The sequence below is a fragment of the Pleurodeles waltl genome, chromosome 2_2 (assembly GCF_031143425.1).
Source record: "Pleurodeles waltl isolate 20211129_DDA chromosome 2_2, aPleWal1.hap1.20221129, whole genome shotgun sequence".
Taxonomy (NCBI): domain Eukaryota; kingdom Metazoa; phylum Chordata; class Amphibia; order Caudata; family Salamandridae; genus Pleurodeles; species Pleurodeles waltl.
The window spans coordinates 1,129,569,163-1,129,594,350 of record NC_090439.1 but is presented as its reverse complement, the minus strand read 5'-3'; the positions used below and the strand labels follow the sequence as shown (position 1 = coordinate 1,129,594,350).

The window sequence follows — 25,188 nt, the reverse complement described above, 5'->3', positions numbered from 1 at the left end:
CTGAAAGCACCACACCTCCCCATACGCTGGGCCAGGTTTAAAGTGTCCGTGTATCAGCAGAGCGGGCCGTTTTTGTGCCTGGGCGTGCAGAGCTCTCTGATTAGGCAGCCATATTCCTTGGGCGGTAGCCACAGCCCCCTATTTTTAGTGTTTTCACTGGCTGACTCCAAAAAATATATTTAAAAAACGTCAGCTTATGAAGATACGTCTTATTCATCGAACCCTCGGCACAGGCAATTTGCACATACTTGACATATCCCAATAAAAAAACCAAGACAGTAACAAGGCTGTATGCTTTAATCCGAGCAGATATTACAGACCCTCTACCCTACCTTAAACAACAATGGGAAAAAGCTTCCAATCGCGAAATCCCGGAAGTAGAATGGTGACATTTACTGCGGAACCTTCCCAAGGCTTCGCCGAATGCTAGATTTAAACTTATCAATTTTTATATCCTTCACCAAGCTTACTTAACACCTGCCCGCATTAATAAATACTTCAATAAATCCACTGAGTGCTGCCCAAGATGCGGATTAGTGGATGCAGAGTTTAATCACATGTTTTGGGAATGCCCCATACTGGCATCCTACTGGACCGAGATCTGCCAAAAATTGTCCCAATTACTGAATAAGAACATGACGTGTTCTATGGAAATTTGCCTCCTACATGCCTTTACTCATTCAACTAAACACAAAGCATCAGATAGATTCCTTGACCTGGCCTTAACAATAGCTAAAAGGGAAACAGCAAGCAATTGGAAAAACCCTAAGGGCCCTAGAGTAATAACCTGGAAAAACGAATTACTTAGGTGGGCAACAGCAGAAGGTACACTACTACAAAGAGAGGCCAAGAATGGGACCAGACTCCCGGAAGTGTCAGAAGGTTGGGACACAATAATGGACACATTCAGATCAGAGTGCACACAGCAGAACCCACCTAACACACAATAGCTAGGAGCACGCAACAAAATATAATAGGATACAACATTCAGTCATAGATTGAAACACACTTCTGACCCTGTGCAGAAACCCATAACATATCAGAACAACTACCAGAGGCTTATAAATACTAACCAAACATGACAATTTACTCTGCAGTAGAAATATCAATGCTGAATCAAAGCTCTCGGGTAGAAGGGTTAGGGAGGGACTAGGGAGGGGAGGAGTTGGATTTTGCTACTACAAGAATTTATAACATATTCTAATTAAATACCACTAACCAGAGAATGTATAAATGTGAGTAAGATACACGGTGGTACACGTAGTAATGTTAAATGAATAAAAATGTATATGTACTATTGGATTGATCTAAAATCAATAAAATCTGGTTTAAAAAAATGAAGATACGTCTTATTGACAAGCACTGAAGATGTTTTGAATTAGAAGTGCACTGATCATTCTACTTACTGGTGCTATTTGGATATCAAATTTGCAAGTTAAGTAGATTACAGCAAACAGTGTGCAAACCAAGGTTTTCATAATGATTAGAATATAATTTACCTGCAAACAATGTTACTTTACATAAATACTATTGACATTGGTATTTGTACAGTGATTAAGCCCTAGGAAACGTCCCTAACACTCTGTAATTGCATTTGAAAGGTGTTAATTTCACAAGGAATCACGTTGCCTTTCAAAAATGTTATTGCAAAATGTTTAAATTGTGAAATTGTTTTTGAGTTAAACAATTAATTCTTTCCTTAGGTGATAGGGTGACCTTCTAATACAAGGTTCAAAGAACAGATCATACTCCAGTGTTCTGCATGGCTATTCCTGTACTTAGACGTTCCATCAGGAACGTGAGACATTGTGAGCACCGTCCATAGGGTTAGATTGTGATCTCTCACTTCTACAGTTTTCCATTGTAGGGGGTCCTCTTACTGTCACAGATGCAAATCTCTGCCTTGGTCGCCTGCTGCCAGAATTCTTCCCAAAGATCTTTGGCCCGTCGGAAGACCAGCCTCTGTCCAAGGATGAGACCATGAAGGCCTTCAGCCATCTCACGGAGAAGGTGAACTCTTTCCTAGATGGACAGGCACGAGACACCCCTCGCTCAGCTACCCGGCACAAGCTGTCGGTGGAGGAAGTGGCGATGGGCTTTATTCGGGTGGCCAACGAGGCGATGTGCCGGCCTATCAGGTCCCTCACTCAGGTATGGAGCTGTAGCAGGCAGCTCGTTAGCAGTTCTTGGCTTGCTTTCACTCATGTATTTGGAGCTGTGGTTTAGTGCTGAAAGTGGAAAGTGTGTGTATATCTCGGAATGCAAGGCAAAGTAGCTCCTTTTTTGAAGCAGTCTTTGTCATTAGCATGGTGGCGTCTCAGGACAGTGCTGAAGTCACTGAAGATCTGTCAATCCACTTTCTTCAGTCTCTGAGAAGAACAGGCCCACTTCTTACCTTCCAAGATAACTCTAGATGGGCTCTCATTGTCTCCTCTGTGACTGTATCGGTCGCGAAGGCACCCTGATCCACCATCTCCAAGGCCCATGAGAGGGGTCTGGTGACAGGTGAGGCCAGGGTGTGGTGAGATACCTCCCACCTTTACCTGCCCTGCTAAGTCTCCTGTCTGACAAGGCGGGTACAGACCCTAAAATCATGACCAGGTTTAGAAACTGAACATGTTAAGATTCCTGAAGTAACAACTGATATACGCGGGTGAAACACATGCTGGACAAGAATCATCCCACCAAGCACAGCAAACAGCACCCTGAAAAATAACACACCAGCTGCACACAACTGACCTTTATGCATGACTCTGACACAGTCATCATCCCTACTACCTGACCAAGGAAGACCAAAGGGGACCCCTTCATATACAAACATGACTGCACTGTCATTCCACTCAGTCACTTGGCTGCGAGTGAGCCTTTCCTCCCGCCTAGGGACACCAAGAGGGTCTTTATCAGGCATCCCTTGAGCATTGAGAGAGATTATTCACTCTGTGCAGGCACTTCAGACACGTTAGGCCTGTCAGTCGTTTCTGCTGCTGCGTATACCTAATGGCAGGGTTAGGCTTGGAAAGCGGAACACAGACATGGGGACAATTGAAAGTACAGCGGGACACCCATTTACAAAAAGCAAAGGAAAGCAGGGACATTACATTACATTTTGTAGAGGGACATTTCTGTACAAAAGGAAATGCGCACACAGGATGGGCAAAGAGCACGTCCTCCCTCTAAGCTTAAAAAACAAGATGTTTTGCAGACAAGGGGGTGGTAAGACAATAGAGGGTCTAGGAGGGCAGCACCCTGGTTTTGAGCCGCAGAGCCACTCCTGTGTCCGCCTCCACTTCTCCCACAAGAGGCCAGTGTAAGATCAGCGGAAAGGGACAAAAGTTTTCAGTTTAACCCAGTGCCAGGCATGCCAGACTCATTCAATTCTGATTTGCTCCCCTTTTCTGTAGATTCTGTTATCTGTGTTAAAGTCATGAGTTTTGTGATCCTTCACCTTTGCGGTGTGGAGCAACTTTATGTGTTGTAATGTGGTTCCTTTCCAGCACTCAAATGACCCTTTGTCCGTTTCCCCTCTCTGTGGTTCTTGGGAGCCTGTTTAATAGGGCCCAAAAGGTGAGTGTGCATGCCTGGAGGAGGTGTTAAGAACCATACCTGCTTGAATAAAATTGTGTACTTAGCAAGAGTAATTTTTGCTGAGGGGGAAACATTAAACTGAACTTGCCAAACTCATAGTGATTAAATAGCAAGCACTGCCAAAGTGTGCCTAATACCGGTGTGTGTTGCTCGTAAGCACCGCAGTTACCCCCCGCGATAATGGACAAGAAACGAAGCAAGGTGAAGCATCCACCTTCACTGTGGAAGCCCGGGACCGAGAAGCAGCGGTTAGCCAGCAACACAGTTCAGATACAACTGCAGTAGCCTCCTCTCACTGGTGTTGGTGACTCTGTGCAGCACGTCAAGGGGTCTCGCGGGAGGAGTGAGCTGGAGGGGCAAGGAAATTACCCAACCTCCTCTTCCACAGCGGAGAAGGAGGAGCACCGATGAGGCGGTGGTGTGACTTCACTCAGGGAGAATTCACTTTCTGATGTCAGCGACAGAAGTACATCTCAGGTGGCAATTGGTTGTGTAGCCCGCCTCCGATGCGGATGCTGAGCACCCCTTCAGGTGTGAGGACCACATTGCTGTCTATCCATTCCCTATGCCTTGTAACTGCTCCATATAGGGTCCGCTGTGAGGTGCAGCATCTCAGTTGCTGGAGACTTCCTTAAAGGTGCTCACCCATTGCTAGGCGCTCTGCAAACCCAAACAGGCAAAGAGTAAATGGCTGTCCTGTGGACTGATCCCAAACGAAAATGACACTAAAGCCACGGCCAAGGACCAAAGGGCCCGATCCAAAATATGGCTTGCACTCCAGCCGAGCAATGGCCCCAGGTCTTCTGTACCCGTGTATTGTTATAATTTAATGTTTTATTTCCCGAATTGCAAGAGGCTAGAAGGCGGCTAAACTGGTCCCATTGACAGACCTAAAACAAATACATGACTTTTTAGGTTACTTTAGTAATTTAATTAATTAAGAGGGTTATTTAGTCTTGCAAATAGAGCACCTTTGGGTTCAGTGTGCCTAGGATTCCTAGAAGTGTAATATTGCAAACCTCTTTTGCACAAAATACATTTTAGGGCCAGATGTAGGTAGCATTTTGCATGGTGCAAACTGCGAAAATCCCAGTTTGCGCCATGCAAAATGCCGATTGCGATGCTTATTCCCATTTTGCGAGTCGGTACCGACTCGCAAAATGGGAATGTGACTCGCAAATAGGAAGAGGTGTCCCCTTCCTATTTGCTACTCGCACCGCGATGCAGAATTGCTTTGTGACCGCGCGGTTGCAAAGCAATTCGCAGTTACCACCAGTGTCACACTGGTGGTAACCCATTCGCAAAAGGGAAGGGGTCCCCATGGGACCCCTTCCTCTTTGTGAATGTTGCCAGAAATGATTTTTCAGAGCAGGCAGTGGTCCAATGGACCACTGCCTACTCTGAAAAACCGAAACCAAATTGTTTCGTTATTTTTTTGTATTGCAACTCGTTTTCCTTTAAGGAAAACGGGCTGCAATACAAAAAAAATAAACTGCTTTATTTAAAAAGCAGTCACGGACATGGAGGTCTGCTGTCTCCAGCAGGCCACCATCCCTGTGAGTGCAGGAAATCTGAAGGGGGTCGCAAAATGCGACCCACCTCATTAATATTAATGAGGTGGGTCTTTGCGACCCCATAGCGATTCGCAGACGGTGTCTGAGACACCGTTCTGCATCCGATTTTGCAACTCAGAAATTGGGAGTTGCACCGACTCGCAATTTCCGATTCGCAAAATCGGACATTGCTACATCTGGCCCTAAAAATGACCATAAAATGAGGTTGTCTGAGTGGGGTGGGATCTGAGTGGAGGCAAAGTGCAAAGTAAGGTTTGATCTTTTATTTACTCGTTAGTAACTTCCTCTTGTTGACTCTTGCCTTTTGCCTTATTTGTCTTCATCCAAGAAAGTACCGTATGCTTTCAGGGAACCTTTTCTCCTCCCACTGCCTCATTTTCTGAGTGGACATCTAACTCCACTGAATAATAAAATGCAACCAGTTTTTCAGGACATCCACAATGGCTATGTATGAGGTAAACGTAATAAATTTCAGTCGAGATCAGAGAGCCCAGCAGAGAGTGCAGTGGCAGGTTTCACAATTTTATAAAGCTTTCCATTGGTGATCTTGATTGTTCTGCAAGTCCACCCTGCTTTTGACTTATGAAGTTTGACTTTTGGCTACATTTTAGTTTTTTTTAATTGACTCTTGTCTTTTTCAGGCCAAAGGTCACGACACTTCCCAGCACATTCTGGCCTGCTTCGGTGGCGCGGGAGGGCAGCACGCATGTGCGATAGCTCGCTCCTTGGGCATGAAGACGGTCTTCATTCACAAGTATGTATCACTTAAAGATTCACGGCACACTAAGGGGCTGACTCATGGAGGCGTTTTAGGAGTGTGTAAAGTACTCCTGTAGTATGCTTTTACATATGCATACATGCCTTTGTGAATTGGCTCCAAAACATCTAAAATGGGAATAAAATGAGAATGTTCAGGCAAAATTCATTTACGATTAGTGAAACTCTTAGGGATTTGGAGTTTTTGGGCCTAATTTAGAAGGAATGTAAGAGTTCATAAAACATTTCCCCTGTAGTAATATTTCCCATTCTCAAAAATGCTTTTGTGAAGCCACCCGAAGGTGTCTTCCCTAACTATGTTGCCTGTGAGTCTCAGTGGCAAAAATCTGAGACATTTGCAAATTACAGACCTACATCTACAGCATATGGTTTGATATATTTGGGAATTTACAAAAAACAAATCTCCACAAATCATAGTTTTGCTTGCATACTCCATTTCCCCTGTACTTACTCCTGCAGAGTAAATTATGCAGAAATGTACGTTGCACTTTATGTTTTTGACTCTGTACAAAATAGCACATAGATCTGCAGAACATATTGGATGTTTCACATCTAACTTGCACTTGTTTCTGTCTTTGACTTGTTTCTGAATTTATTTTGTGGTAACAGAGGAATTATCTTTAGTGACATTTCCCTAAATAACTATTCAACCGATTGTTTTTCTGTTTTGAAAATTATCGAAATATATTTTAAAAGCTAGAGACAACTGAAAGAAATGATCTCTCCAATGCACAAGAGCTGAGTAACTCAGTTTATGGCCACTTCTTCAGTCGACTTGCATGTTACTCAAAAATGTATTGGCAGCTGGCGCGAGCAGCTAAAGCCGCCTTCAAAGCTACTGCTAGTCCGATCTGACCGGCTGTGTGAGCTCTTATCATTAGCTCATGGGATGGGTTTAGCAACTTGTGTGGTTATGGTTAGAGATTTCAGCCCCATTCTTCAGTGATGCTTTGCACTACATTGGAATTGCTGGTACGAACCAAGTATCGGACTGAAAGTCGAAAAACGAGTAGATTTAAAAAAAAATCTGCATATTTGCAGGTAAATGAAACAAAAAACATTCTGCCACGCATGCACTTGAATTAACCAACAATAAAGTCAGTTGGCAGAGGCTTGGGTAGCTCGATTAAAAAAACATCTTTGTTATGTTTTTTGTATTATTATTATTTGATGCACACCCTTTTTTCCATCACAATTTGCTATAGCCTTATAGCCCGCTGCAGGGCTATACTGGTTATTAAAGGCCCTGGACCCTGCAGCTGGGGCCTCTAACGAGGAAGGGGCCTTTAATGACCATTATAGCCGAAACAAAAATAATATAAGGCTATTTGAACATGAGGCTAGAATGTTTTAAATGAAATTGAGAGAAACAGAAAGACAAATGTTTGTAATGTTGGAGCAGAAGGCTTATACCAGCCCTTACAAGATGTGACTCACTACATTGTGTTCAATAGAGCGCTCAACATTCCAATGTTCTAATAGGTCACAAGGTTTTTTCTGTCATTATTACGAGTGAAGCGTAAAAATAATTCACTTATTGTCTTCCCCATGGGCTCGCGCCCCCAAGACACAGGCTGCACCCTTCTGATGATTCCAGATTCTGGGTTGATTGTGTTTCCATTCAGAGCAGACAGGGCCTGCCAGTGTTAGCTGGACTTTTCCCATTGGAGCAGGACCTAAGCTGATTTTCATGAAACTGGACGGCATGGTGGGCAAAAAAATGATGAACTGGATTGCAGACCAGAGCAGTTACCAGTGGATGATATTAAAACCTGCATATTATTCTATTTACAAGGCTAAAGCAGGCTAGATCTCACAACCAGCACATAAAGTTTGTCAGTGTACAGAGACCTAGAGACCCTTGTTATTAAAGCAGTCACTCGGGCACTGAGTAAAATATTGCTGACTGTGCTGTTGCTTCTGGCGCCTACAGGTACGGCGGGATCCTCTCCGCATTTGGCATGGCATTGGCAGACGTGGTCCACGAGGCCCAGGAGCCCTGCTCTGTGGCGTACAGCAAGGAATCGTACGCTCTGCTCGATGAGCGAATTGCTGCTCTGGGTCGCGAGTGCGTGGCGGAGCTGGAGACGCAAGGATTTCAGAGGTATGCTCCCCCAGCCATGGACTCAGTCATAGTTCTACATTTGGGAAGGTCACACATTGCACTCCTTAGGAGAGGGAATTGAACCTTGTGAAACTCTATTCCGTGGGCAGTTGTTTCTGTCTGTGAGAGGTACTATTGACTACTTGTGACCTTGAGTTAAGGAAGGAACTGAAGCGTTTTAATGGCTCTCCTTTTAATCCCAGCCTGTTTGACAGGATGTTTAGTAGAGTGGTGTGGTCTATGGTGCTGAATGCCGGCAACAGGTCGAGTAATACCAAAAGGCAGGTGGGTCCTTCATAGGAGATTCAGGAATTCTTCAGCACTTGGAGGTGGCCAGTTTTGTGCTGCATGTGTTAGGAATTTGTTAGATGTCACTTTCTCAGAGGTTTTCACCAGGAAGAGATGTTTGGCTACTGGTCAGAGGTTCTGGGAGTTGCTTGCATCAGTTGTTACCTTTTTTGTCTGGAGAAGGCCTAATTAGTCCCGGCTTTAGAGCTGAGGGAAGTTTGCTTTTTAGGGTAGGAGGCTGCGTTGAAGGAGAGGCAGCTGACTTCTTCTTGGGTCAGGGACTTTGCCTTCGAGTGATAAGTTTATGATTTCTCAGGAAAGAGGGTGTGGTGAAGCAGGTGAAGAAGAGGGAGCTGGCAGCTACTTCTTGGGTCAGGGAGTACACTAGCCTCCCTGGTGTCCTGCTCTTTGTTATGTCTACACCTCTCTGCCCCAGGTCTCAAATTGACACCGAAGCCTTCCTGCACCTGCGGTATGAACGCACAGACTGTGCCCTCATGTGCTCCTCCAGGGGGTACCCGGCGTCGCAGGACTCCTGCCAGTCCGGTGACTTCAAGGCCGCTTTCAGCGCCAGGTGAGTCCCCCGTTGCTTCACCGGTTTCTTTCTGTGTCATTTTTTATTAAAGCTTTTGTTGCATTTCATTAATCATGTTAACTTTTACAGAAATACAAGCACAAGGTTTTTATGTTTTTTACCATGTACATTGTTTTGCAGCATTCAAAGGTGGCGCCACCTAACAAGGTTGAGTTCCTGTGAAGAGCTTTCTCTGCCAGGCCTTTTCCCCCTCCTGTGCCAGGCCTTTTTTTGGCTATTTGGGGCAGTTCGTACTTAGGCCCTCATAACTTTTTGTCCACATAAGCTATCCACACCAAATTTGCATCCTTTTCTTCCAACATCCTAGGGATTCTAGACGTACCCAGACTTTGTGGGTTCCCCTGAAGGAGGCCAAGAAATTAGCCAAAATACAGTGAAAATTTCGTTTTTTTTTAAAAAAAATTGGAAAAAGTGGCTGCAGAAGAAGACTTGTGTTTTTTTCCCTGAAAATGGCATCAACAAAGGGTTTGTGGTGCTAAAATCACCAGCTTCCCAGCTTTCAGGAACAGGCAGACTTGAATCAGAAAACCCAGTTTTTCAACACAAATTTGGCATTTTACTGGGACATACCCCATTTTTATGATTTTTTTGTGCTTTCAGCCTCCTTCCAGTCAGTGACAGAAATGGGCGTGAAACCTATGTTGGATCCCAGACACCTAAACATTTCTGAAAAGTAGACAACATTCTGAATTCAGCAAGTGGTCATTTGTGTAGATCCTACAAGGGTTTTCCACAGAAAATAACAACTGAAAAAGAAAAATATTGAAATTGAGGTGAAAAAAACAGCAATTTTTCTCTACGTTTTACTCTGTAACTTTTTCCTGCAATGTCAGATTTTTGAAAGCAATATACTGTTACGTCTGCTGGACTCTTCTGGTTGCGGGGATATATAGGGCTTGTAGGTTCATCAAGAACTCTAGGTACCCAGAGCCAATAAATGACCTGCACCCTGCAGTGCGTTTTCATTCCATACCGGGTATACAGCAATTCATTTGCTGAAATATAAAGAGTGAAAAATAGCTATCAAGAAAACCTTTGTATTTCCAAAATGGGCACAAGATAAGGTGTTGTGGAGTAGTGGTTATTTGCACATCTCTGAATTCTGGGGTGACCATACTAGCATGTGAATTACAGGGCATTTCTCAAATAGACGTCTTTTTTACACACTCTCATATATTTGGAAGGGAAAATGTAGAGAAAGACAAGGGGCAATAACACTTGTTTTGCTATTCTATGTTCCCCCAAGTCTCCCGATAAAAATGATACCTCACTTGTGTGGGTAGGCCTAGTGCCCACAACAGGAAATGCCCCAAAACACAACGTGGACACATCCCATTTTTTGACAGAAAACAGAGGTGTTTTTTGCAAAGTGCCTACCTGTAGATTTTGGCCTCTAGCTCAGCCGGCACCTAGGGAAACCTACCAAACCTATGCATTTTTGAAAACTAGAGACCTAGGGGAATCCAAGAGGGGGTGACTTGTGGGGCTCTGACCAGGTTCTGTTACCCAGAATCCTTTGCAAACCTCACAATTTGGCTAAAAAACGTTTTCCTCACATTTCGGTGACAGAAAGTTCTGGAATCTGAGAGGAGCCACAAATGTCCTTCCACCCAGCGTTCCCCCAAGTCTCTCGATAAAAATGATAGCTCACTTGTGTGGGTAGGCCTAGCGCCCGCGACAGGAAATGCCCCAAAACACAACGTGGACACATCACATTTTTTGACAGAAAACAGAGGTGTTGTTTGCAAAGTGCCTACCTGTAGATTTTGGCCTCTAGCTCAGCCGGCACCTAGGGAAACCTACCAAACCTGTGCATTTTTGAAAACTAGAGACCTAGGGGAATCCAAGATGGGGCGACTTGTGGGGCTCTGACCAGGTTCTGTTACTCAGAATCCTTTGCAAACCTCAAAATTTGGCTAATAAAACACATTTTCCTCACATTTCGGTGACAGAAAGTTCTGGAATCTGAGAGGAGCCACAAATGTCCTTCCACCCAGCATTCCCCCAAGTCTCTCGATAAAAATGGTACCTCACTTGTGTGGGTAGGCCTAGTGCCCGCGACAGGAAATGCCCCAAAACACAACGTGGACACATCACATTTTTTGACAGAAAACAGAGGTGTTGTTTGCAAAGTGCCTACCTGTAGATTTTGGCCTCTAGATCAGCCGGCACCTAGGGAAACCTACCAAACCTGTGCATTTCTGAAAACTAGAGACCTAGGGGAATCCAAGGAGGGGTGACTTGCGGGGCTCGGACCAGGTTCTGTTACCCAGAATCCTTTGCAAACCTCAAAATTTGGATAAAAAAAACACATTTTCCACACATTTCGGTGACAGAAAGTTCTGGAATATGAGAGGAGCCACAAATGTCCTTCCACCCAGCATTCCCCCAAGTCTCTCGACAAAAATGGTACCTCACTTGTGTGGGTAGGCCTAGCGCCCACAAAAGGAAATGGCCCAAAACACAACGTGGACACATCACATTTTTTGACAGAAAACAGAGGTGTTTTTTGCAAAGTACCTACCTGTGGATTTTGGCCTCTAGCTCAGCCGGCCCCAGGGGGGGGGGGGCAGAAATGGCCTAAAATAAATTTGTCCCCCCCAACCCCTCCCCGGAAGCGACCCTTGCCTACGGGGTCGCTCCCCTTGCGTGACATTGGCCAAAAAACAAAAAACCCCGGTGCCTAGTGGTTTCTGCCCCCTTGGGAGCAGATTGACCTAAAATCGGCCGATCTGCCCCCAAAGGGGGCAGAAATGGTCTAAATACAATTTTCCCCCCAGGGGAGCGACCCTTGCCTAATGGGTCGCTCCCCATCTCTAAAAAAAACTAACGAACCAAAAAAAAACACAAATTTTTTTTTTTGCCCTGGCGCCTATCGGCCTAAAATAAATGCCCCCCCCCCAATCCACCCCCGGGAGCGACCCTTGCCTACGGGGTCGCTCCCCCTGCGTGACATTGCGCAAAAATCGGCCGATCTGTCCCCAAAGGGGGCAGAAATGGCCTAAATATAATTTGCCCCTTAGGGGAGCGACCCTTGCCTAAGGGGTCGCTCCCCACCTCCAAAAAACCAGAACAAAACAAAAAGAAAAAAAGAAAATGATCCCTGGTGCCTAGAGGTTTCTGCCCCCATGGGGGCCAGAAAAGTCCTTCCAAAAAAATGCCCCCCCTGGGAGCGACCCTTGCCCAAGGGGTCGCTCCCTTATGCCAATTTCAAAACAAAAAAATAAAATCCCTGGTGTCTAGTGGGCATTTCAAAAGCCGGATTGCAAAGCTTTTGAAACGCTGAGAGAGACTTCTCTTTCGATCGCGCTGGAAGCTGAGCTTCCGGCGCGATGGGAGGAGGCCCTGTGACAATCAGCGCGCTGACGTCACAGGGGTGGTGGGGGGGTCGGGGGTGGAAGGGGAAGGGCTTCCCCTTCCATCCCTGCCTTGGGGGGGGGGTGGGTGGGGAGCACATGGGAGAGCGCTAGCGCTCCCCCCAGTTCCCGGGTGCAGGACAAGGTGATCTCGTCCAAGGCACCCGGGAACTGGTGCCTTGGACGAGATCACCTCGTCCAAGGCACCCTAGGGGTTAATGGAAGTGAAAACAGAACTGTTTAAATATGAAGCGATTGCCTGATTTAATATTAGTCCATATTTTACTGTTACTTGAAGGTTAAAAAACAAAATGAGAGAGATGCAAGGACTACAAGTACCATAATGCTTTGGGTCTTACTGAAGGCAGCCTTTCTGAAGGAAAACTCCTATGAAAGGTTCTGTGCAGCTTTGTTTGAGCGCTACCACGATCTACGTTTGCACAAATCAGATAACAGTATATTACATCTCAGACAAGGGAAGGCCATATACTTCCAATCGGGGTACTCTCCCTCAGCAGGGGGCTCTCATGTCCAATACTGTGAGCTTCTATTATAGCCATTTACTGAAAAGATTCTCTGCTTCCTGGTGCGGTTGGTCTTTATATCATCCATTTTAATGAGCAAAGACCAATGAAGGGGAGAGGGGGTGGGTGTGCATGTGTGTGTACAGATAAACCTGCTCTAGAAGAAATGGAGCTTTCAGTAATTCATTCCTTATTGATTTTGTGGGTGTTTTTGATTGCACAACATTGTGAAGAATTTGTCTCCATGTCGGTGAAGTAAATTTCCTAGAGGCTGTAGGTACAAACTGAACAAAAGTGGTGATGGATCCCTGCGCCTCACTGCACTTCAAAGATTTATTTGACAAGAAATACAAATTTGGTACATTTTCCATAAATAACAAGGCTGAGCCTAGGGAAGTGCCATTGCTAGTATTTTATAAGGGACACGGGTCATAGACATAGACATACAATTAAGTCTCTGTATAATGTTAAAATTGTTTATTTAATAAGAAATCTTTTAAAAAAGACATTCTGGAAGAGAAGTTATAACAGAGAGACTAAAATGACTTACGGAACTTTCAGCACATATAGGCCCTCATTATGAACACGGCGGTGTTAACCGCCGTGTTCATGCTGGCAGTCATTTAACTGACCGCCAGCCCCACTGGGACCCCTCCGGGCGCATAAAGAACATTCTGCTGGGCCGGCGGGCGGTAACATTGTTTCCGCCCACCGGCCCAGCAGAATTCATGGCCGGGACATTGCAGGCGGCTCCAAGGGGAGCCACCGTCAATGCCTCTGTGCGGCGGGTGCAGCTGCACCCATCGCGCAGATCACTGCCCGTAAATCGGGCAGTGACCTGCACGATGGGGCACTGCACAGGGGCCCCTGCACTGCCTATGCCAAATGCATGGGCAGTGCAGGGGCCCCCAGGGGTGCCCCGGTGCACCCCTTCCGCCAGCCTCTCCCTGGCGGGGGAACCTGCCAGGGAAAGGCTGGTGGCAGAAGGGATCATTATCCGAGGAGCAGCAGTGCTGCCCAGTCGGATAATGATTCCCTCCACTGTCAGGCTGCCTGTTGGAGGCACCCTGGCAGTGGAGGGCGACCCTCCCTGTGCTCTTTATATGGCGGTTCATACCGCCATGCCGGTGGCGGTCTTTTCACCCGCAGTTGGCATAGCGGGCTGAACCGCCGAGGATCATAATAAGCCCCATAGTACGCTTTTTCTATTTACTATATGTGCTGAAAGTTCCTTAAGTCGCTTTTTCTCTTATTGCTTTTTCTCTTTGCCATATGTGCTGAAAGTTCCTTAAGTCATTTTAGCCTCTCTATGTTATGACTTCTCTTCCAGAAATTCTTTTTCAAAAGATTTCTTATTAAATAAACACTTTAGACATTATGGATAGACTTCATTGTATGTCTATGAAATAGTATTGCATCTTTTATGGTAAGGGACCCCTGTTCCTTATAAAATACTTTATCCATAGGTCCCTTACATACCCTTGGGTTTCCCTTGATTCTTTGAGTCAAAAACTGATAGTGTTTGAACATATTACTTACGTATGTGTGGGAAATCCCTCCGTCATTGCTCCCTGCTCTAACAGTCTAATCACAGGACGATGCAAGATCCACGAGGTCTGAGAATGGCCAAGTCTGCAGGATGAACTTTCACGTAACAGTGGAGGACGAATACCTGATGGAACTGGATGCATCGCCTGTCTGGCTTTCACAGTGATAGCTGGGCCAAGCAACCAAACTGGGCATCTCTGAGGGGCCATTTCAAGTCACACTGTGGGGAAAGGTCCCTCACAAATATCCATATGTTCGATGGCATCTGTCGCTGTAGATACACATGTTGTGCATAGCCCGCCATCTGGTGTTGGGTCGGAGTGTTACAAGTTGTTTTTCTTCGAAGAAGTCTTTCGAGTCACGGGACCGAGGGACTCCTCCTCTTTGTCTCCATTGCGCATGGGCGTCGACTCCATCTTCGATTGTTTTCTTTCCGCCATCGGGTTCGGACGTGTTCCTTTCGCTCCGGGTTTCGGAACGGAAAGTTAGCTAAATAATCAGAAAATTCCGTTGGTATTGTTGCGTTCGGGATCGGGTTAGATAGAATCGACACCGAATCGGATCGTGAAGAGCTCCGGTAGCCCTTCGGGGTAGTTTTCGATCCCCCGTCGGGGCCTGGTCGGCCCGACCGCGTGTAACATCGACGCTGATGGAACGGACCCCGTTCCGATTCTGTCCTAAATGCCACAACAAATACCCATATACAGACCAACATTTGGTCTGTAACCTGTGCCTGTCGCCCGAGCACAGGGAAGAAACTTGTGAGGCCTGTCGTGCGTTCCGGTCCCGAAAAACACTCCGTGACCGTCGAGCCAGAAGACTGCAGATGGCGTCCACGCCGACAGGACACCGAGAGTTCGAGGAACAAGAAGAAGTGGAAGCCTTCTCGATCCATGAATCGGACTCGGACGAATTCGACGAACACGAAACAGTGAGTAAGACGTCGAAGCTAGCACACAAGAAAACTGACAAGGCCCAGGGGACGCCACTGCCAACAGGCCATGGCTCAACCCATAAATTCGGTGACCGACCATCGGCACCGAAAAAGGCCGAAATAGTGCCGAGATCGTCCGACTCGGGTCGAGACACAGGCACGCAGCCATCTCGGGACCGAGAAAGTGCTGCCGACAAAGATCGACGCCGAGATAGCGGAGCCGAAGCTGCTCGACGCAGAGACAGCGGCACCGAGGAGGATCGATGCCGAGAGGGTTCAACTCCGAAAAAGAGGAAGGTCGCCTCGGAGCCGAAAAAGAGTACGGACATGGTTTCGGTGCCAAAACGACCCGCAACTCAGCCAACTACTGGTTCCTATTCAGAGGAGCAATCACTGTCCTCTCAAATGCGAAAGCATAGATTTGAGGAAGAGTTACAGTCCACCGAAGTGGACCACACTCAAAAACGCATTTTTATACAGAGTGGAACAGGAAAAATCAGCACCCTTCCCCCTATTAAGAGAAAAAGGAGACTTGAGTTCCAACAAGACCAAGCACCACAAACAAAACTGGTGAAAAAGGTAACTCCGCCACCCTCTCCTCCACCTGTAGCTAACATTTCACCGGCACAGACTCCGTCACACTCCCCGGCTCACACCACCATGAGCCAAGGTGACCAAGACCAGGACGCTTGGGACTTATACGACGCCCCAGTGTCAGATAACAGTCCAGAGGCGTATCCTACAAAGCCCTCACCACCAGAGGACAGCACAGCATATTCACAAGTGGTGGCTAGGGCAGCAGAGTTCCACAACGTGTCCATGCACTCGGAACTTGTCGAGGATGACTTCCTATTCAACACCCTCTCCTCCACCCATAGCTCCTACCAAAGCCTGCCTATGCTCCCAGGAATGCTTAGGCACGCAAAGGAAATCTTCAAGGAGCCGGTCAAGAGTAGAGCAATAACACCAAGGGTGGAAAAGAAATATAAAGCACCTCCCACAGACCCTGCTTTCATCACCTCACAACTGCCACCAGATTCTGTCGTAGTAGGAGCAGCTCGCAAGAGAGCCAACTCCCACACATCTGGGGATGCACCACCCCCAGATAAAGAGAGCCGCAAGTTCGATGCAGCCGGGAAAAGAGTCGCAGTACAAGCTGCAAACCAGTGGCGCATCGCTAACTCTCAAGCACTACTTGCGCGCTATGACAGAGCCCATTGGGACGAGATGCAACACCTCATTGAGCATCTACCCAAAGAGCTACAAAAGAGGGCGAAACAGGTGGTTGAGCAGGGACAGAACATATCTAATAATCAGATACGCTCCTCTATGGATGCAGCGGACACAGCTGCAAGAACAATTAACACAGCAGTAACTATAAGAAGGCACGCGTGGCTACGAACGTCTGGTTTTAAACCAGAGATACAGCAGGCAGTGCTCAATATGCCATTCAATGAGAAACAATTGTTCGGACCGGAGGTGGACACGGCAATTGAGAAGCTAAAAAAGGACACTGACACTGCAAAAGCCATGGGCGCACTCTACTCCCCGCAGAGCAGAGGCACTTTCAGCACCTTCTGCAAAACAACCTTTAGAGGGGGGTTTCGGGGTCAGGCCACACAAGCCAGCACCTCACATTCAACACCGTCCACCTACCAGGGACAGTACCAAAGGGGAGGCTTTCGGGGCCAATACAGAGGAGGACAATTCCCTAGGAGTAGGGGAAAATTTCAAAGCCCCAAAACACCTACAACCAAGCAGTGACTCACACGTCACTCATCCCCTCCACACAACACCAGTGGGGGGAAGAATAGGTCAGTATTACCAAGCGTGGGAGGAAATAACAACAGACACTTGGGTCTTAGCAATTATCCAACATGGTTATTGCATAGAATTTCTACAAATCCCTCCAAATATACCACCAAAAACACAGAATTTATCAAAACAACATTCAGACCTCCTAGAAATAGAAGTTCAAGCATTACTGCAGAAGAACGCAATAGAACTGGTACCAAATACACAAATAAATACAGGGGTTTACTCACTGTACTTTCTAATACCAAAAAAGGACAAAACACTGAGACCAATCCTAGACCTCAGAACACTAAACACCTACATCAAATCAGAACACTTTCACATGGTCACGCTACAAGAAGTGTTACCATTGCTAAAGCAACAGGACTACATGACAACCTTAGATCTCAAAGACGCGTATTTCCACATACCAATACATCCGTCGCACAGGAAATACCTAAGGTTCGTATTCAAAGGAATACATTACCAATTCAAAGTATTGCCGTTTGGTTTAACAACCGCACCAAGAGTCTTTACAAAATGTCTAGCAGTAGTGGCTGCACACAGAAGGCAGCAAATACACGTATTCCCGTATCTAGACGACTGGCTAATCAAGACCAACTCACTGACAAGGTGCTCACACCACACAGATCAGGTCATACAAACCCTCTACAAATTCGGTTTCACCATCAACTATGCAAAATCACACATTCTGCCGTGCAAAGTACAACAATATCTAGGAGCGACAATAGACACAACAAAAGGAATAGCCACTCCAAGTCCCCAAAGGGTTCAAAATTTCCCAAAAATTATACAACGCATGTATCCAACACAAAGAATACAGGCAAAAATGATATTACAACTCCTAGGCATGATGTCCTCAGCATAGCCATTGTCCCGAACGCAAGACTGCACATGAGGCCCTTACAACAGTGCCTAGCATCACAATGGTCACAAGCACAGGGTCACCTTCTGGATCTGGTGTTAATAGACCGCCAAACATACCTCTCGCTTCTATGGTGGAACAGTATAAATTTAAACAAAGGGCGGCCTTTCCAAGACCCAGAGCCACAATACGTGATAACAACAGATGCTTCCATGACAGGGTGGGGAGCACACCTCAATCAACACAGCATACAAGGACAATGGAACGTACATCAAACAAAGCTGCATATAAATCACCTCGAACTGCTAGCAGTTTTCCAAGCATTAAAAGCATTCCAACCAATCATAACTCACAAATACATTCTTGTCAAAACAGACAACATGACAACAATGTATTATCTAAACAAACAGGGGGGCACACACTCGACACAGCTGTGCCTTCTAGCACAAAAAATATGGCAATGGGCAATTCTCAACCACATTCGCCTAATAGCACAGTTTATTCCAGGAATCCAGAATCAACTCGCAGACAATCTCTCTCGAGATCACCAACAAGTCCACGAATGGGAAATTCACCCCCAAATTCTAAACACTTACTTCAAACTTTGGGGAAAACCCCAAATAGACTTATTTGCAACAAAGGAGAACGCGAAATGCCAAAACTTCGCATCCAGATACCCACACAGGCAGTCTCAAGGCAATGCCCTATGGATGAACTGGTCAGGGATATTTGCATACGCTTTTCCCCCTCTCCCTCTCCTTCCATATCTAGTAAACAAATTGAGTCAAAACAAACTCAAACTCATACTGATAGCACCAACATGGGCAAGGCAACCCTGGTACACAACACTGCTAGACCTATCAGTAGTACCCCACGTCATATTGCCCAACAGGCCAGATCTGTTAACACAACACAAACAACAGATCAGGCATCCAAATCCAGCATCGCTGAATCTAGCAATCTGGCTCCTGAAATCCTAGAATTCGGACACTTAGACCTTACCCAAGAATGTATGGAAGTCATAAAGCAAGCTAGAAGACCATCCACTAGACACTGCTATGCAAGCAAATGGAAAATGTTTGTTTGCTACTGCCATCATAATCAAATTCAACCATTACACGCATCTCCAAAGGATGTAGTAGGTTACTTACTACACTTACAAAAATCAAACCTAGCTTTCTCTTCCATTAAAATACACCTTGCAGCAATATCTGCATACCTGCAGATTACCCATTCAACTTCACTATTTAGGATACCTGTCATTAAAGCATTTATGGAAGGCCTTAAAAGAATTATACCACCAAGGACACCACCCGTTCCTTCATGGAACCTCAACGTTGTCTTAACAAGACTCATGGGTCCACCTTTTGAACCCATGCATTCTTGCGAAATACAATTCCTAACCTGGAAAGTTGCATTTCTCATCGCCATCACATCTCTAAGAAGAGTAAGTGAAATTCAGGCGTTTACAATACAGGAACCTTTTATCCAACTACACAAAAATAAAGTAGTCCTAAGAACCAATCCTAAATTTTTACCAAAGGTTATTTCACCGTTCCACCTAAATCAAACGGTAGAACTACCAGTGTTCTTCCCACAACCAGACTCCGTAGCTGAGAGGGCACTACATACATTAGACGTCAAAAGAGCACTAATGTACTACATCGACAGAACAAAAAACATCAGGAAGACTAAACAACTGTTTATTGCATTCCAAAAACCTCATGCAGGAAACCCAATATCAAAACAAGGTATAGCCAGATGGATAGTTAAGTGCATCCAAATCTGCTACCTTAAAGCAAAAAGACAGCTGCCCATTACACCAAGGGCACACTCAACCAGAAAGAAAGGCGCTACCATGGCCTTCCTAGGGAATATTCCAATGCAAGAAATATGTAATGCAGCCACATGGTCTACGCCTAACACATTTACCAAGCACTACTGTGTAGACGTGCTATCCGCGCAACAAGCCACAGTAGGTCAAGCCGTACTAAGAACTTTATTTCAGACTACTTCCACTCCTACAGGCTGAGCCACCGCTTTTGGGGGGATAACTGCTTACTAGTCTATGCACAACATGTGTATCTACAGCGACAGATGCCATCGAACTGAAAATGTCACTTACCCAGTGTACATCTGTTCGTGGCATCAGTCGCTGAAGATTCACATGTGCCCACCCACCTCCCCGGGAGCCTGTAGCCGTTTAGAAGTTATCTTCAACTTTGTACATTTGTAAATATATTATTTAAACCTTAAATAGGTACATACTTATTCACTCCATTGCATGGGCATTATTACTAACACACACAACTCCTACCTCACACTCTGCGGAGAAAACAATCGAAGATGGAGTCGACGCCCATGCGCAATGGAGACAAAGAGGAGGAGTCCCTCGGTCCCGTGACTCGAAAGACTTCTTCGAAGAAAAACAACTTGTAACACTCCGACCCAACACCAGGTGGCGGGCTATGCACAACATGTGAATCTTCAGCGACTGATGCCACGAACAGATGTACACTGGGTAAGTGACATTTTCATTTTTGCAGTACAAAACAGTCAAAATTGTTTTCTGTTCACAGCCCATGAGAGCTTAGTGAAGTGTACACTTATTGATGGCACTTCTCAGTGTAATCAATAGTTTAGCGTGAACACTGAGCAGGGCTCTTATTTTTTGGAGGTCAGTAGGTTTAATAATAGTAACACATTTTCTTTACTAAACTATGAAATATCAAATACTAAAAAGAAAGTCAGTATTATAAGACGCTAAATAGTTGACTGAGAGCTAGTGATTTTGATTGTTGTGCTGAAACTAATTTACTGTTGTTCTGCCGCCGTCCCTCACAATACTCAAAATTGAATGAAGCTATTAGTCAACCATAGAGCCGGCTGCATATCTGTGGAATCTTGCATCCCAAGTCCAAAGCTCTTTCCATAAGCGGGAAAGGCCTGGTCCTACGTGCATCAGATCCTCTGGCAGTGACACATGATTCCCTTTGTACTTATCATAGGTACTTTAAGGAGTTCGGCTTCACAATCCCTGAGCGAGCGATCATGGTCGATGACATTAGAGTGAGAGGCACCGGCAGCACCGGGATACGCTGCGAAACCAAAATGGAGCCCAGCGGGAAACAGGCTAAAGTTGAGACAGTAAGAAGCATTCGTTTTGAAACACACTCCTCCACTCTTACTCCTACCTTTCTGTTAGCACTTTGTTATCACCTTCATTACATTACTTACTACTGTTTTTGTGCAGCCATCTTCCCTCCCCTTTGCCGTCGGTCAATATTTCAGTTTTTTTTTCATCACCTTACCTTTTCTCACTTTGGTCCAAATGTACGAAGAATGGAGTCGGTAAATATGGTTGCAAATTGAGTAGCAACTTTTACTAAATTCATTCTGTTTTAGCGAACTGACCTATGTTCTTATAAATGGGTTCACAAAATCTTGTTTTGCAGTGAGACGCAAGTCAACCTATTTGATGACTATTAATGAGGTACATCGTAAATTGTAACCCACTATGAATCGTTGCCATAAGGTAGGATGGTGGCCTGCTAAGGCTTTTAATTAAATCGGTCATTTGTTTCTTGCAGACCATTTTCCTTGAAGGAAAACAGGCCGCAGAGAACACATCACTGTGTTCTCCGGAGCCACCATCGTTTGCAGTTGGTTGGGCTGACCTTTCGGGAGGTGCCAGTGCTGAACCAGATTCAAGCACTGTTGCTTCTTTACCGTGCTGGAGTCAAACACCGCTAATTCATTACAGTGGTTTCTGGAGCTATCACTGTTGATACTGGAGTTTGACACAGTCCTTTACTACGTTATCAGAAAGCACCTCCATTGGAGTCAGAAATTGCTCCTTCATTACTGCGTTCTCAGGAGCCACGATCGATGCCACTGGAGTTTGGCACTTATTTCCGCATTATTGACCTCTCTGGAGCCACCATTGTTGGCACCAGAGTCGGGCTCCAATCCTTCGTTAGTGTGCTCTCAAAACCACCATTGTTGGCACAGGAGTCGAGCACTGTTCTTCGTTACTGAGCTCTTGGCAGGAGCAATGGTTGAACGAGGGCCAGGTCCTGGTCTCAGGAGCCACCATTGTGGGCGACATGGCTGAACGCTCTTATTTTCTTACTAGGCTCTCACAAGGTTTCATTGTTGGACCAGTGCCAGGTATTGTTCCTTAATGACTGTGCTCTCATCATGAGTAATGGAGTCAAACTTTCTTCTCTTCTTACTGAACTCTTAGAAGGCATCTTCATCGAAAAAGAGTTGTTTCTTCATTAATGCCCTCCCAAAAGCACCATCACTTACGCTGGAGTTGGGCTCTGTTCCTTCATTACTGAGCTCTTGGAAGCCACTATTGTGGGACCAGAGTCAGTACTTTTCCTTCATTACTCTGCCTTCAGGAGCCACCATCATTGGCACTGGAGAAAGGCACTGATCCTTAATAACTTAATTCTCTGGATTCACCATTGTTAAACAAAGTTGGTATGAGTAATTGGTTTTTCAGTTGAGAGGGGTGTGAGCCCTACTCAAGCAACAGCCACAGTCCTTGTCAGGGTGAGCCACAACAGTCACTAAATTAACCTGTACTTAGACATCTGGTAGCTTGGCACAGAAGCAGTCAAGCTCAACTTTTGAGGCAATGTGTAAAGTATTTAGCAATACCCAAACAGTAATGAAGTGAAAACACAATACAAGAAAACTCCAACACTGATCAAGGGAAATAGAGTAACGTGTAATAAATAATATTATATTAGAACAACAAAAATCCTATCAGTAGAAATGGAGATATGCAATTACAAAGTTTTAGGTAAAAGTAGCATCAAAAAGCACAAAGCCTCAACTGTGGTTATCTGGTCACACTGGACAGGGACAAAGTCACAAGTTCAAGCTGGCCTCAATGGAGTGTGGGCCAGGTATAGGAGCAAGTTTGGTCTGCTGGACAGTGTACCTTGTTGTACTTGGACTGAAATGTGAGGTTCTGCATCGAGATGCGTTCCACTGTATTGGTTCTGAGGTGGTCGCTGATCAGGTGCTGCTGTGCAAGGTCCTGCTTTGTGTGTCACTCTGCGTCAGTTCCAATCCGGAGCTGGGAGGTGCTGCAGTGTGAAGTCCTGCGTCACGATGCATTTCTCTGCGTCAGTTCAGATTAGACCACTGATCAAGAGATGCAAGGTTCTGCAATGCTTGGTCCTGTGTCAAGATGTCTCATGCTACATCAATTTTGATGAGGCTGACAGACAGGAGCTGCGAGGTACTGCAATGCAAAGTCCTGCTTCATATTGCATTGAGTTGCAATGCTTTGGGTTGGTTCTGCGGAAACCCACTGTTGGGCAAGAGGAGCACACTCAGATGCCAGCTCAGGGTCCTGGGGGGGCACCTGTTGGGGATAAGGACTCTGGCCAGCAGTAGGGCACATGCAGATCCAGTTGGATTTGGGCAGCTGGGTAGGTGCAGGACAGGTTGCACGGAGCTTGGTATGTCCCTGTAGCTCAGAAAAGGAGGCCAGTCCGCGAGGCCTTGGATTCACTCAAGTTGTTGTAGTTTCAAGGAGCAGTTCCAGTCCTCAGGCAGCAGGGCAGTCCTTCCAGCAGCAGGGCAGCTCTTCTGGGTCTTCAGATGTGATCTGAAGAGTTGGTCTGAGGGTCCAATACTTATACTTACTTAAGCTGGTGCCAGCTTTGAAGTGGGAGAAACTTCTAGACTTCCCCCACTAGAATTTTCTTCCTTCCTCTGCCCTGGTCCCAGGATGTCTGGAGTCACAAAGGGCTAGTGTGACGTTCTTTTTGTGTGTGTGCGTCTGTGTGTGGTGAGGCAGATCCTTTGAAGTGCCAGTGTGTAAGGTGACAGCTCTGCCCCTACCATCAGGTTAAGATGGCCCATCGTGCTAATAGCCAGACCCCCTTTTGATGCTGTCTGGGAGGAATACACAAAGGCCTACTCCTAACTACAGCTATTCATGCGACCCAGGAAACAGGCTGCAGGTACCAAATGGTTAAGACAAAGAAATGCCAACTTTCTAAATGTGGCATTTTTATAATTGTGGCTTAAAGTCCCACTACCATTAAAGAGGATTTTAAAGTACAATTAATGAGAGGCCAAACCTGACATTTCTACCTATTCCCAAGAAAAAGGTATTGTGTATTAAAAGTAAGAATGTAACCCACTGTTATTCTATGGAAGAGGTAGGTCTTACAGTGTTGAAAAACAAATTTAAGAGCTTTCCTCTACCAGTACATGTAAAACTTAGAAGTACATGTTGAACTTTTCAAATAGAATTAACCCTGCCCTGTTAGCTGTCTATGGCCTACTCTAGGGGTGACATATATAATAAAAAGGAAAAATTAGGCTTGGCAAAATGTTTATTTTGCCAGGTCAAAATTGTAATTTTAAACTACACACAGGCTGCTAATAAAGGCTAGTTAGGTGGGTGGCACAATATATGATGAAGACACAGTAGTAGCATTTAAGTTAAATGTCCTGGTTACATATAGTATCACTTTACTACGGTACTAAGAACTTGCAGATAAATTAATTGTGCCTGTTGGGTATAAGCCAATTTTGCCATGTTTAAAGAAGAAAGCATGACACCTTTATCACTGGTTAGCAGTGGTAACCTGCACAGAGTCCTAATGCCTACCAAACAAATTCAGCAAAACAGGAAGAGTGAAGGCAAAAGGTTTGGGGGAAAACCACATCAAGAATAACAGGTGGGCGCTGCTTCTTTTCTGGGCTGTCAAGAGTCATACTGATCCATACCAGACTCCTGTAGTGCTCCTTCGTTACTGGGCTTATGGGAGGCTCCACCATTGGTACCACAGTCGGGCACTTATCCTTCATTACTATACTAAGGGCCACTGTAACTATGCAGGAGAAGAGGGCCAAAATATGCGGCAGGTTGAGTAAATTATGCTGCAAGAAAAGGCAAATTATGTGGCATAATGTGGTACATTTTGTAATAGTATTACTTCATGAATTTGTCATTTATAAACTTGAAAACACTGTCTGGGCATTGGTTGCACCTTAGTAGTACCAGTTTAACACCCAAATATAGCAATAAGCAACAGAAAGGTGACCAGTCAACCTTTGTGAAGGGCTTTCTACTGTGCGGAAACACATTGCTGCATTTTTTGTAACTTTTGAAATCTTCTCTCTCAGCCTTCCTCTCCTCTTCCACCATGTTTAACCTTGCCAATTGCAGTTAAAACTCTCTCTCCTCC

General features: G+C 45.5%; 1 protein-coding gene across 1 annotated transcript in view; it reads left to right on the top strand.

Annotated features, from left to right (window-relative positions):
* Positions 1-25,188, top strand: part of OPLAH (5-oxoprolinase, ATP-hydrolysing) — a 210,632-nt gene that overhangs the window by 72,905 nt on the left and 112,539 nt on the right. Inside the window, exons 10-14 of the mRNA XM_069221004.1 lie at positions 1,868-2,151; positions 5,801-5,913; positions 7,870-8,040; positions 8,765-8,902; positions 20,974-21,112. Coding sequence (XP_069077105.1) covers positions 1,868-2,151; positions 5,801-5,913; positions 7,870-8,040; positions 8,765-8,902; positions 20,974-21,112 — 845 coding nt within the window. The remainder of the gene's footprint in view (positions 1-1,867; positions 2,152-5,800; positions 5,914-7,869; positions 8,041-8,764; positions 8,903-20,973; positions 21,113-25,188) is intronic.